The sequence below is a fragment of the Zootoca vivipara genome, chromosome 6 (assembly GCF_963506605.1).
Source record: "Zootoca vivipara chromosome 6, rZooViv1.1, whole genome shotgun sequence".
Taxonomy (NCBI): Eukaryota; Metazoa; Chordata; class Lepidosauria; order Squamata; family Lacertidae; genus Zootoca; species Zootoca vivipara.
Genome location: NC_083281.1, coordinates 11,688,210 through 11,701,673, shown reverse-complemented (window position 1 = coordinate 11,701,673; position 13,464 = coordinate 11,688,210). Strand labels below are relative to the sequence as shown.

The window sequence follows — 13,464 nt, the reverse complement described above, 5'->3', positions numbered from 1 at the left end:
TTAAAACCCCAACTCACCATGTGGAACTTGGGGGACGGGTCTCCACCTGGCCTACCTCATGGGGTCGGCATGAGGATGAAATCAAACGGGTTGGGGAGAGCAACCACATTCACTTGTATCGGAGAGCCCCACAGTCAATGCAAGTCCAGCCAGAATCTCTCAGCCTGGCCTACCTCACAGGGTCATTGCGAGAATAAAACGCAGCAGGAGAACAATATACTGTAATAATAATGATAATAATTTTATCATTTATACCAGGGGTCCCCAAACTACGGCCCCCGGGCCGGATGCAGTCCAATTGGCCTCCCAATCCAGCCCGCGACGAAAATCCTTTGTGCGCATGCGTATGGGCCTCTCCCGACCCAGAAGAGGTCATTTCCGATGCACTTCCGGGGCAGGGGAGGCCCATACGCATGCGCACAAAGGATTTTCGGCGATTTTTTCCGACCATGTGCGTGTGCGCATGCGCACGGGTGCGCACTCCCCCGCCCTCTGGCCCGCCGCGCGGTCGGCGCGGCGGGCACCGGCCCGAAGCCCGGTAAGTCTGGGGACCCCTGATTTATACCCTGCCCATCTGCACAGCACCTTGAGCTCCTGGGAGGGAAGGTGGGGTGTAAATGTAATAATAAAATGTTGATGATCAATAAGATTTGTTGTTTTTATTCCAGATTAAGGATGGTCCATTTAATGGATGATGCTGGCTGTTGGGTCCTACTTGGATACCTGCTCCTGCCTTTCTCTGTTGTGGGTAAGTTCTGCTTGCCATCAGATGTGGTGAGGAACAGGAAATTAAGCAGTATTTTTAAAAAATAAAATAAAATTGGACCATTCCATTTCTCTTTCTCTTCCTACTGCCCTAAAAATGTATTTATTAGATGTGGCATTCATTTGCACCCTCAACAACTGTTCTTGTAAGACTCTGACTCTGTCACCTATTTGCTGCCAAGGAGTGTGGTGGAGTCTCCTTCTTTGGAGGGTCTTTAAGCAGAGGCTTGACAGGCATGTGTCAAGAATGCTTTGATGGTGTTTCCTGCTTGGCAGGGGGTTGGACTGGATGGCCCTCGTGGTCTCTTCCAACTCTATGATTCTGTTGACTTAATCGGGGCGGCTAAATGGAACTTCCATTTCCAGGAGCAGCCTATTTCCGAATGCTGCCTGCAGCCGGGGGGCGCTTCTGGGAGAAGCTCCGGACTTCTGGCAACAATTTGGAAGGTTTCCCCCTCCCTCCAAATCTGGGATCTGTGGCCAAAAAGAAGAAGAAAGGGAAGCCAGCTTCCTGTGGGCACCTAGACTGAACACTGTTGGTGGGCTACAATACATGCATCTAGCTCCTTCTAGTTCTGTAAGACAAGAAAATAAGGAGTGGCAGCCAGATCAGGCAAAATACCCTTAAGAACCTGGGAAGTGAGATAGACTGCCTCTGGGCTAGGAGGCTCCACAAGGGCATAAGAAGAGCCTGGCTGCTGGATCAGGGCAATGGTCCATCTAGTCCAGGCCTCCTGTTCTCGCAGTGGCCAAGCAGGTGCCCCAAAGGGAAGCCCACAAACAGGAGCCAGGCACAGGAGCCCACTCCTGTCCCATGGTTTGCAGCAACTGGGATTCAGAAGCATGACTGCCCCAAATGTGGAGGCAGAGCAAAGCCGGCAATAGCCCTCTGCTAACTGAGTTTATCCCCTCCTCTTCTAAGCGGTTCTTTCTTTATCCGTCCTGACCCTCCCAAAGTTCAGCTTTCGAGTTCCACGCTTAGGAGACAGGGAGAAAGACTCTCTCCCTGCCATGCACAATGTAACTCTCGGCTGCTTCCTTTCCTCTGCCCTGAATCTTCCAACGTTCGCCTTCATTGGATGTCCACGAGTTCTAGGGTTACGAGTTCTAGTTTCCTTTACGGCTGCTATGCAGAATTTTATAAATTTCTATCCTATTGCCCCTAACTCACCTTTATTTTAAGCTAAAAAGCCCCAAACGCTGCAGGAGAGATTTTATCTCCTAGGAGAGATCTTATATACTCTCCAACATTTCTCTGATGAAAACAGAATCATACAATAGTAGAATCATAGAGCTGGGAGGAACCTGAGAGTCATCTAGTCCAACCCCCTGCAATGCAGCAATCTCAGCTAAAACATCCATGATAGGAATGTTGTAAAGGGGGGGGGGGTCGCATAACTCCAGACCCTCCAATATTTCTCCAGTAAAAATAGGGACACTGGGACTGTCTGGTTCCAGTGTTATGAGTTCCAGTTTCCTCTGTCCACTTCTTCTACGCCTTGCACAAATTAAAAAATTTCTATCAAGTCGCCTCTTACAAGCCTAAGCCAAAAACTCCCAAATGCTACTGTAGCTTTTCCTCCTAGGTGAGATCTTAGGGACAAGATCCTGCTTGGGAGCAGAAGCCCCAGCATCTCTGGGTTTGGGGAAACCTTGTAGTTGCAGGCAAAAATCTGGGATCTGTTTTCTGTCCCCTCCTAACCTCCCCCCCAAAAAAAACCCCACTGTAAACAAACAAGCTGCAAACGACCTGCCAGCCATGAGCATCAAATAATGTACGGGTAATTAAGTATTAATGGTAACTGGAAGACAGGCATGAATAAGGAATGATGCACAGGAGAATAGGAAAAGAATTTCAAATCCTCTGCCAAGACATGTCAGGCAGGGTGTTTTGCCTCCCCCCACCCCCACCTCTGCCATTCTGTGTCTGCACAGATCCAATATCTGGGCCAATATTCTGACATCCTGGTTTGATTTTATCCTCTGCACCCTAAAGACAACAGCAGGGGTCAGCAATCTTTATCAGTGGGCCGGTCCACTGTCTCTCAGACCTTGGGGGGGGCTATATATATATTTTTTGGGGGGGAGAACGAATTCCTACCGGTATGCCCCACAAATAATCCAGAGATTCATCTTAAATAAAAGGACACATTCTACTCATGTAAAAACACGCTGATTGCCGGACTGTCTGCAGGCCGGATTTAGAAGGCGATTGGGCTGCATCTGGCCCCCCGGGCCTTAGTTTGCCTACCCCTGGAGAATAGGGTTCTGTTGTGATGCCTCTCTGAGCAGCGAGGACTTAGGGAAGGGGAGTAGCTCCCAGTATCTCAGGCCAGGGCAGACGACAGTGAGCCAGATGAACGAAGGGCAATGCCCTCCAACATTTCTCCAATGAAAATAGGGACACCTTATTCTACACCAGGAAGCTTCTCCTGCACACATAGACCTCATGGGCACATCAAAATTGGTCACCTTGAGCCAACTCCAACCTCTCCGCTGAACCTGCTTCACAGGGTTGTTGTGAAGGAAAACTGTGCGAAGGAAGGGATTGTGTCCAACACCTTCCACAGATAAATGGAAGGAAATGGGATATAGGATTTGAGCTGCCTTGAGTCCCTGTCAGGGAAAAAAGCTGCATATAATAATAATAATAATAATAATAATAATAATAATAATAATAATAATAGTGTTGTTACGGAAAATTCTGGGTGTGAGGCTACTCAGCCACCCAGCTTGTCGGGCACAACCCACGGGTCCCTGTGGAGTAAAGTCCAGCCACCGGAGCAAAATAGCATAAACCAACGTTTATTGCGCACAACAGGTTCACAAGGAAATGAACGAACGGGAATGGGTGACAAGAACTTTTAAAACTTCCCACTCTTACCCACAATACAGTTTGACACGCATCATCACTACATCATTGTTACATAGCTAGAAAGGGGAGGTCTACACAACATTAACATAAAGGTAAACAATATTAACATAAGGGTAATGGACCCAGGTGGCGCTGTGGGTTAAACCACAGAGCCTAGGGCTTGCCGATCAGAAGGTCGGCGGTTCGAATCCCCGCAACAGGGTGAGCTCCCGTTGCTCGGTCCCAGCTCCTGCCCACCTAGCAGTTCGAAAGCACATCAAAGTGCAAGTAGATAAATAGGGACCGCTCCGGCGGGAGGGTAAACGGCGTTTCCGTGCGCTGCTCTGGTTCGCCAGAAGCAGCTTTGTCATGCTGGCCGCATGACCCAGAAGCTGTCTGCGGACAAACGCTGGCTCCCTCGGCCTATAGAGCGAGATGAGCGCCGCAACCCCAGAGTCGGACATGACTGGACCTGATGGTCAGGGGGCCCTTTCCCTTTAATGGTTCAGGGTAAAAGTAAATGTGTGATAAGTACCAGGAGAAACTTCTCAGTACCCACAGGAAAAGAACAATAAGGTCCTGGCTTTGCATGGTCTGCCACCTGGGTGGGTCTGGTGATGGGATTAGGCTTGGCCAACAATCAGCTCAGCAAAGTGTCTCTGGGCACTTCCTGGAGTCCCTTTTCAAGGGCAAAATAGCGTTGGAATGGTGGAAACTGGACTTGATTTTATATGATTTTTAAAACTAGGTAACTTCCCTGAGCTGTCAAGTCGAAAGGATATATTTATGCATAATATTTATAACATTTAACAACTTTAAAGATGTGTCCCCCCCCCCTGTAATTTCCATAACCATAAAAATTCTGAAAATGATCAGGAACATGCTAGAGAGAAAATCCTATTAAACTCAGTGGGACTTAGTTCTGAGTGAAAATGCTTAGGATTGCAGTGTAAGGCAGCCCAGTCTTGACCAAGTTACCTGGGAGTAAACTCTGCTGAATACAATGGGGCTTACCTCTGAGTAGACAGGGCAATGCTCCATTTGCATTGAAGGAATCAACACTCCCCACGTTTCCTAAGAAATGACTGGCTGTGGAAACATTGCAATTAAAGAATTTAAAGTGGATTGTTGACATTCTCTTCCAAAAATATAGGAAAGGCTTCGTATGCCAGCTTCACCGTTTCCTTCATTTGGCGCATGGTTTTCATTTTCTGTATAAACAGGACTCTGTTTCTGCACCTACACACAAACCACTTTTAATTGTTCTCTGAAACATGGAGGAAAAGGGAAGCTGGGACATTCCGGGATCAAATCAGAAACTGGGCTGGCTTCCGTAATTCTGGGACTGTCCCTGGAAAATTGGGGCACTTGGAGGGTAAGCAATGGTCTGGCTTGCCGAAACCACACGGGTCTCTTTCAGCCTATCCTGCCTTGCTGTGCTGTTGTGATTCCTGCATTGCAGGGGGTTGGACTAGATGAGCCTCGGGGGTCCCTTCCAACTGCACAATTCTATGTTTCTATGATAGGATGCTGGATGGACCCCCTTAGGCCTGGATCCAGCAGAGATCTTCTTGCATTCTCATGGAAGGCCAAACCGCTTACTAGGTTTTTGTTTTTGTTTATAAAAGTGTTTGTATACTGCTCTCTCTCTCTCTCTCTCTCTCTCTCTCTCTCTCTCTCTCTCTCTCTCTCTCTCTCTCACACACACACACACACACACACACACACACACACACTCCCAAGCTGTTTACAGCAATAAAAACCCCACACAATAAAACCATCAAAAAGTTAAGATCAATTAACCACATTGCAGAATGACACATCCTTAATTGCCATGGAGGAAATTTGCGGGAGATCTGTTGCCGTGCTAACCATTGCACGGCACAGCCCTCCCTTTCCTGGATGGGGCACCTAGCAGCCGAGTGTCAGGATGCATGTGAGAATCCCTGGAGTGCAGTTTCAGCAACTCAGCTTCCTAGCCTGGGCTTTGAAAAACAGGGTACTGAGCTGCCCTTATTGCTTGTAAAAAAAAAAAGGGCTGCAGGGAGCTGGATGGTCCCAGAGAGCCAAGCTCTCTGGTTCATCTTTTCTCCAGGACTATCCATTCAATTTCCTTTTGTTTCTTCTCCTCCCTCTTTTTTTTTAACTCCCTCCACCCTTTCTGGCTACCTTCCCCCTCATCCTATAATTGGGTCCAGCTGGCTGCAGCAGAAAATCAATGCTCAGAATGAGCAAGGGTGTCCGTCGCAGCCATGGAGATGATTAATTTCACTGGTAGCAAAGTCCACAGAGCGGTGCTTTTCATTGCTGTGAAAAATTCCCTTCTGTGACCAGTTAAGGCAGCCTTCTCTGGCCCACTGTCCTCCAGGCAGTGTGGGGAATGCCTTTTTGGGGGGGAGTGTGAAAGCCAGTGTCCCTCCATATTGATGGGGGATGGATTTGAGGATTAAATCTGCAAATTAAAATTTAAACCTCCTGTCCCACCTGGGTAGGAGAAATATGAGAGTAGAATAATAGAACTGTTTGTTGAGCTGGAAAGGGACCCTGAGGATTATCTGGTCCAACCCTCTGCAATGCAGAAGTATGCAGCTGTCCCATACAGGGACTGAACCTGCAACCTTGGCATTATCAGCATCATGCTCTAACCAAATGAGCGAAACAGGCTACGAAGCCCTTTTAGCACAGTAAAAACACTTGTGTGCTTTTGCAGCTTGCTGGAAGCAAGGAATTAAGCAATTGCGCCTTTTTACCCCTCTACTTGTGGTCTGCTCACCTTCCCTTCTCTTGTCCCTGTTGCTAACAATGCACCACTCGTTTTAGTAACGAAAAGCAAAAAAGCTTTACTTACATTTCAATGCAGGCAGCAAAGATATCAAAGTACCATGCAGGTGAAAATATCTTTTTGTTACAAAATACCAGATTGGTTTCCTTTCCCTTTTCTTTTTTATATATAATTTTTATTTCTTTCCATTTAATAATATACGTTCACATCATTACAATCCACTTTACATCCCCGGCTCTTTAGAGCCTATCAACTTTCTTCCCTCCTACCTCATGGCTTTCAAAATTAATCTTCATATCATTGCATTTGTACATTTTCCAATTCTAATTACACTCATTACAAAATTGTAAGCAATTAAACATCACTAGCAGGGTTGTCTGAAGACTTGTATTGAGAAATTTTCCACCTTTCTGTATTTATTTAAATTTTGAGTTATTTTGTAACTTACAAATTGGCTTTCAAAAGGGAGTCCAAAAACCTATTGATTTTAGCTGACCTGTTCCAAGTATAAAAAAATTCCTTCCAGCAGCACCTTAAAGACCAACTAAGTTTTTATTTTGGTATGAGCTTTCGTGTGCATGCACACTTCTTCAGATACACTGAAATACTGTAGAAGTCCGCAGACACTTATGTAGAGAAAGGGTGGGGAGGGGGTATCACTCAGAAGGGTGGTGGAACTGGGTGATTGACAGACTGATGACTGTAAAGGTAAAGGTAAAGGGACCCCTGACCACTGGGTCCAGTCGTGACCGACTCTGGGGTTGCGGCGCTCATCTCGCGTTATTGGCCAAGGGAGCCGGCGTACAGCTTCCAGGTCATGTGGCCAGCATGACAAAGCTGCTTCTGGCGAACCAGAGCAGCACACGGAAACGCCGTTTACCTTTCCACTGGAGCGGTACCTATTTATCTACTTGCACTTTGACGTGCTTTCGAACTGCTAGGTTGGCAGGAGCTAGGACCGAACAATGGGAGCTCACCCCATCGCGGGGATTCAAACCGCCGACCTTCTGATCAGCAAACCCTAGGCTCTGTGGTTTAACCCACAGCGCCACCCGCGTCCCTGTTGACGACTGTAAACGACTGCAAATGGTCTTGCATGAAAAAGAAAGGGTTGTATTTAATTTATTCCAATTATCCAGATCCTTCTTTACCTCCTTCCATACTTTTACATAATTATTCTTTGTATTGTTTGTAATCCATATCCCCAAATATTTTTCACCACTTCCAATCCTACTTTTTCCTGTAATTGTCCAATTACCTCCTTAGACAGATTTTTGGTTATTAAATTTGTTTTTTTCATATTGATATCAAACCCTGCCAATTCTCCAAATTCTTTAATTTTTTAAAGAGCCCTCGGGATACTAGGGACTAGATGAGGACCAAGAGCTGGGAGAGAGCAGGGTTTGAATCCCCACTCAGCCACAAAGCTTGCTGGGTGACCTTGGGGACCAGTCTCTGCCTCTCCTAGCCTCACCTTCTTTGCAGGATCATTGGCGGGAGCGGGAGAGAGAACGACGCATGCCACCTTGAGCTCCTCAGATAAAAAAGGTGGCAGAGGAATGCCACAAAACAAACCCATCTTTTCCGTGCAGGCTCCCAAGACAATGCGAAGGTGATCCACATCAACAAAGTCCACCACCAGCCTCTCCGGGTTGGCCTGGCGGAGCCCGTCGCTCTGCCCTGCCTCTTCCTCCTGCAGCTGCCCGCCTCCCTGGGGCCCAACGCGCCGCCTGACCCCCCTCGGATCAAGTGGAGCAAGGTCCAGTCAGCCTCGGGGCAGCCGGAGGATGTCCCCATCCTGGTGGCCAAGGACAACGTGGTGAAGGTTTCCAAAGGCTACGAGGGGAGGGTCTCTCTGCCTGGGTACCCCTCCCGGCGCCACAATGCCACCCTGCTGCTCTCAGCCGCCCGAGCCAGCGACGCCGGGCTCTACCGTTGTGAGGTGGTGGCAGGGATCCATGACGAGCAGGACCTTGTGCCCCTGGAAGTCACAGGTGAGAAGCATCTGCAATAGTAGTGCATTCTTTAAAACAGGCATCCCCAAACTGCGGCCCTCCAGATGTTTTGGCCTACAACTCCCATGATCCCTAGCTAGCAGGACCAGTGGTCGGGGAAGATGGGAATTGTAGTCCAAAACATCTGGAGGGCCGGAGTTTGGGGATGCCTGCTTTAAAATAATAATACTTGTATTGAAAGAATTTCAATTATTATCCTAATACCTATGTTAGGTGTTAATACCCTACTACATTCTGTAAAAGCTTATTCCAAATGTTGTCATGTTTGTCTGAACAAAGTCTACGTCTGTAAGAAGTCCATTCATAAGTTGCAAGCGTTATCATATTGTCGGTCCATTGATTAAGCGGTATCATGTCTTCATTTTTCCAATTCATCAGTTGCAGCCTCTTGGCCATCATTAGGGCACATAGAATCCATTTCCATTGTCCCTTTGTTAATTTCCACAAAACAGGTATATCGTTCAAATGAATATTCTCTGCTGAAAGATTTAACTTTTTCCAGTAGCAGCAGATTCTTAAGAGGGAGTTTTGGTCCTGGTCTTGCTTGTTTGAAGCGAGGCTGGTCTCTTCAGCGAGCAGGGCCTTTTTGGTAGTGGCGCCTCCACAGTTCCTCAAGGGGTCTGATGTCATGGACTGGTTGGATGAAGAATCATGGTGGGAGGAACCAGCTGAGGAACCCGCAAGGGAAGAAGGCTCAGAGCCCAGGGAGGGGTGGTGGGACAGCGATGAGTGGTCAGAGGGAGAAGAAGGAGAAGCCTGGGAGGAGGAGGTGTCAGGAACTGAAGAGGTAACAGGGTTTAGTGAGGGGGGAGAGTCTGTGGCAGAGGGAAGTCCAGAATCAGAGGCAGAAGCTGAAGCTGAAGCGGAAGACGAGGGGAGGCCAAGGGGCAGAGATGGGTCAGGCTGGTGAAGAGTCACAGGTGTCTCTCCCTCCTGCTGCAACAAGCTCTCCTTCTCCCTCTGAATGAGGAGAGGCATGAAAAGAGAGGAGGAGAGCTTGGCTGCATGCAGGCATAGTCTCTGATTGCTTGGGGAAAGTGCTGGAGAGGAGAGGACTTAGACGGCTGTGGGGAGGCAGGGACCTCCAGCCTCGGCAACTGCTTCATGGGAGCAAGACCTACTGGGGATGAGCGGCTGTACTGATCAGGCCTAATGTTCAGCCAAGTCTGTGCAGATTGTGTTTTTGCTAATAAAGAGTTAACCCCAACTTGAACAGTGTGGTTTTCTGCTGGCTCTCGCTCTGCCTGCCTGCTAAAGGGTATTGAAACCAGCTCTTAGAAGGAGGTGAAAAATATAAAGCTAGCAATTCCACGAAGGTCCTCAAGATAGGTGCCTAGGAATTTCACACCCTCTTGTGCCCATTTCCTTGCCCGCCCAGGTGTGGTTTTCCACTACCGAGCTGCCAGCAACCGCTACGCGCTGACCTTCCCAGAAGCCCAGAAGGCATGCGAGGAGAACTCGGCAGTCATCGCCTCCCCTGACCACCTCCAAGTGGCCTTCGAGGATGGCTATGACAACTGCGACGCAGGGTGGCTCTCTGACCACACCGTCAGGTAAATGGAGAAGGCATATGCCACTGTTTTCTGATTTATAAGGAGCAATTCTGATTTTCTGTCTCAATACTGCCCCCGGTTAATACATCAATTTGTCCCCCAAATTGGGACAGCTTTAAAGGGGAGAAGGAATATAAAAAAATCCTAGGTTGTCAGTAGCTGCCTGTAGGTGGCTTCTACCCTTTGGAACTCACTGGCTCTTGATATCAGGCGGTGCCTTTTTGCTTAAAACATTTTTGGTTAGGCAAATCTGCCCAGATATCTCGAACGCTTTAGTTTTTTGAGGGTTTTGTTTTTTCTTTCTGATTGCTTCATTCTTTTTGTAAACCGCTTTGAGGTTGTTGTTTTTTAACAGAAAAAACCCCAAGCGGTAGATCCATTTAATAAATAGGTCCACTAAATAAATGGATTAATAAATAAAATAAAAAAATAAGCAAGGCAGCTACATCACCTCCAGCACCAGAGGCAGTCTATCTTTGAAGCCCTGTTCCTGGAAACGGCAAGAGGGGAGTTTTACTGCTGTTCTCAGATCCCTGCTTCTGACTTTCCCGTTGGGACCCTGGCTGGCCCCTGTGAGAGCAGGAAGCTGGACTATATAATAATAATAATAATTTATTATTTATACCCCGCCCATCTGGCCGGGTCTCCACAGCCACTCTGGGCGGCTTCCAACAAAAGAATAAAACACAATAATCTATTAAATATTAAAAGCCTCCCTGAACAGGGCTGCCTTCAGATGTCTTCTAAAAGTCTGGTAGTTGTTTTCCTTTTTGACATCTGTTGGGAGGGCGTTCCACAGGGTAGGCGCCACCACCGAGAAGGCCCTCTGCCTGGTTCCCTGCAACTTGGCTTCTCGCAACGAGGGAACCGCCAGAAGGCCCTCGGTGCTGGACCTCATTGTCCGGGCAGAATGATGGAGGTGGAGACGCTTCTTCAGGTATACTGGACCGAGGCAATTTAGGGCTTTAAAGGTCAGCACCAACACTTTGAATTGTGCTTGGAAACGTACTGGGAGCCAATGTAGATCTTTCAAGGTGGGCCACTGATCCAGCAGACGCTCTTCTCATTTTCTTACAGCAGTCTAATATAGTGACAAACAGCTCTGGTTCTAAGATGCAGCTTTTCCAGACCCTCCATGGACAGCCCTGGATTTAAAGAAGCCGTTTCGGTTTCTGATATGATCCCGGAATGTCCCGCTTTTCCTGAGGACGTCCCTATTTTCACCCGAGAAATGTTGGAGGGTCTGGAGTTAGGCGAGACCCCCCGAGCCAAGGAGATAAGTAAATCACAGCCTTTAGAAGGCATCTGAAGGCAGACCTGTATAGGGAAATTGTTTGACATTTAATGTTTTATTGTGTTTTTATATATGTTGGAAGCCTCCAAAATATTATGCCACCCAACATCGCACATTAAAAACTTCCCTGAACAGGAAAATAGGATGCCCCTATTTTCATCGGAGAAACATTGGAGAGTATGCCTTCCTTTCATGGCTTCCAAGAGGGAGGCTGGGGAAAACAAATTGGGACCCTTTGCTGAGTAATTTTGACACATGCTGATACCAAGGTGGGCTCGCTGTCATGCCTCCCACCCCCATTTCCCTCTCTCCCCACACCCCCTGCTTCTCCCTGGGTTGCCCCCTCGCTCTGTTCTTCCACCCTCCCTTCAAAGGCATTCCAGCTGCTGGAGCTCCATCCTTTGGCAAAGGATTCTGGGAGAATCCCGGCTTGCCGTGCTCCCCCTCCGCCTTCCCTCCCATCCAATGTTCCCCTTGCTCGTTCCTGGCACAGGTACCCCATCACCCTCTCGAGGCCTGGCTGCTACGGGGATCGCAACACTCTCCCGGGAATCCGGAGCTATGGGGAGCGAGATCCTGAGGAGGCCTATGATGTCTACTGCTACTCGAAAGAGCTTCGGGGTGAGTACGGCCCGTGCAAAGGGGGCAGAGGGGGAAATAGACGCAGCTAGCACTTTGGGAAACAGAACCACAGCCGTCCTTTGAAATCGGGACCTCTCTGAATTTTGCAACGCAGTTTCTTGGTTAAGCAATGGGTGCAGAGCATTGTCGCCAAGTGAGTTCTCCCCGGAGCAAGCCCCATTGAAGTTAATGGACCTCTAAGAGAACCATGCCCATTATGCTTGAAAACCATGAGGTCTAGAATCTTACTTTGGGTTGTTCCCAGCTAATCCTGCTCAGAGCAATCGTGCTCGTTGTTTTCAGTGGGTTGACGCCTTATTCACTTACCATTATTTCTTTTGTGCATTTATAGCATACCTTTTCTCCTAGCAGCTCTCTCGCCGCAACAACAACCCAGTCAGGTAGGCTAGGCTGAGAGGCAGTGACAGGCCCAAGGTCACCCAGTGAGCTTCAGGTGCTGAGTGGAGATTTGAACCATGGCTTCTCCATTACTAGTCTGACACTCTACCCACTAGACCACCGCTGCCTCTTCAGTGCTAACTTCCAACATCATGCAAGAGAAAAAAAATGTATGGGTCCAGATTTCTCCTTAAAGAATAAGTGTGTGTGTGTGTGTGTGTGTGTGTGAGAGAGAGAGAGAGAGAGAGAGAGAGAGAGAGAGAGAGAGAGAGAGAGAGAGCGCACCAAAGCATTAGCCTGGCTAGCTCATCTGCTTAGACCATGATGCTGATAACGCCAAGGTTGCAGGCTCAATCCCCGTATGGGACAGCTGCCTATTCCTGCATTGCAGGGGGTCCGACTGGATGATCCTCAGGGTCCCTTCCAACTCTACAATTCTGTGATTATGCCAAATAACCTCCCCAAAGGGAAACAGGCTATTCCTGGGATAGCTCAGTTGATAGATCATGAGACTCTTAATCTCAGGGTCGTGTTGGAAGGTTCAGGACAGACAGAAGAAAGGACTTCACAGCGTTAAACTGTGGAACTCCCTCCCACAGGAGGTAGTGATGACCACCAACTTGGATGGCTTTAAAATAGGATTGGACCCGTTCATGAAGAATAGGGCTATGGATGGCTGCTCACCACGATTGCAGGCAGCAATGTTTCCGAATCGCAGTTGCTGGAAACTGCAGGAAAAGAGAGGGCTCTGGTGCTCGGATCCTGCAGTGGGGCATCTGCTTGGCCACTGTGAGAAGAGGATGCTGGACCTGATGGGCCACCTTTGGGCCTGATCCAGCAGGTTTCTCTTACGTCCTCATCACAAGCAGGTATAGCAACAGGAAGTAGCACCCCACAACTCCAATCCACCGCCCCAGTGATTGCAATGCACACCCCAGACTTAACCGCAGATTCCACTTTCTGATTTACAGGCCCTCCAAGTGTCCCTATTTTTCAGGGACAGCCCCAGATTTACAGAAGCCGTCCCCGTTTCTGATTTGATCCTGGAATGCCATGATTTTCCTTAGGGTAGGGGTTGGCAAGGTTTTCTGGCTGTGGGCCGGACATGCGCGGATATGCGCAGCACGATGCCGGAAATCGCTTCTGTGCGTGCTCGGAAGCCGAAAATTGTGCCTGCGCAG

At 48.4% G+C, this 13,464-nt stretch overlaps 1 protein-coding gene across 1 annotated transcript in view; it reads left to right on the top strand.

Annotated features, from left to right (window-relative positions):
* The first annotated feature begins 675 nt into the window (after positions 1 to 675).
* The window catches only part of NCAN (neurocan), a 47,559-nt gene continuing 34,770 nt past the window's right edge, over positions 676 to 13,464 (top strand). The window contains exons 1-4 of the mRNA XM_060275416.1: positions 676 to 748; positions 7,994 to 8,395; positions 9,795 to 9,969; positions 11,757 to 11,884. Of these exons, the coding sequence (XP_060131399.1) occupies positions 676 to 748; positions 7,994 to 8,395; positions 9,795 to 9,969; positions 11,757 to 11,884 (778 nt within the window). The remainder of the gene's footprint in view (positions 749 to 7,993; positions 8,396 to 9,794; positions 9,970 to 11,756; positions 11,885 to 13,464) is intronic.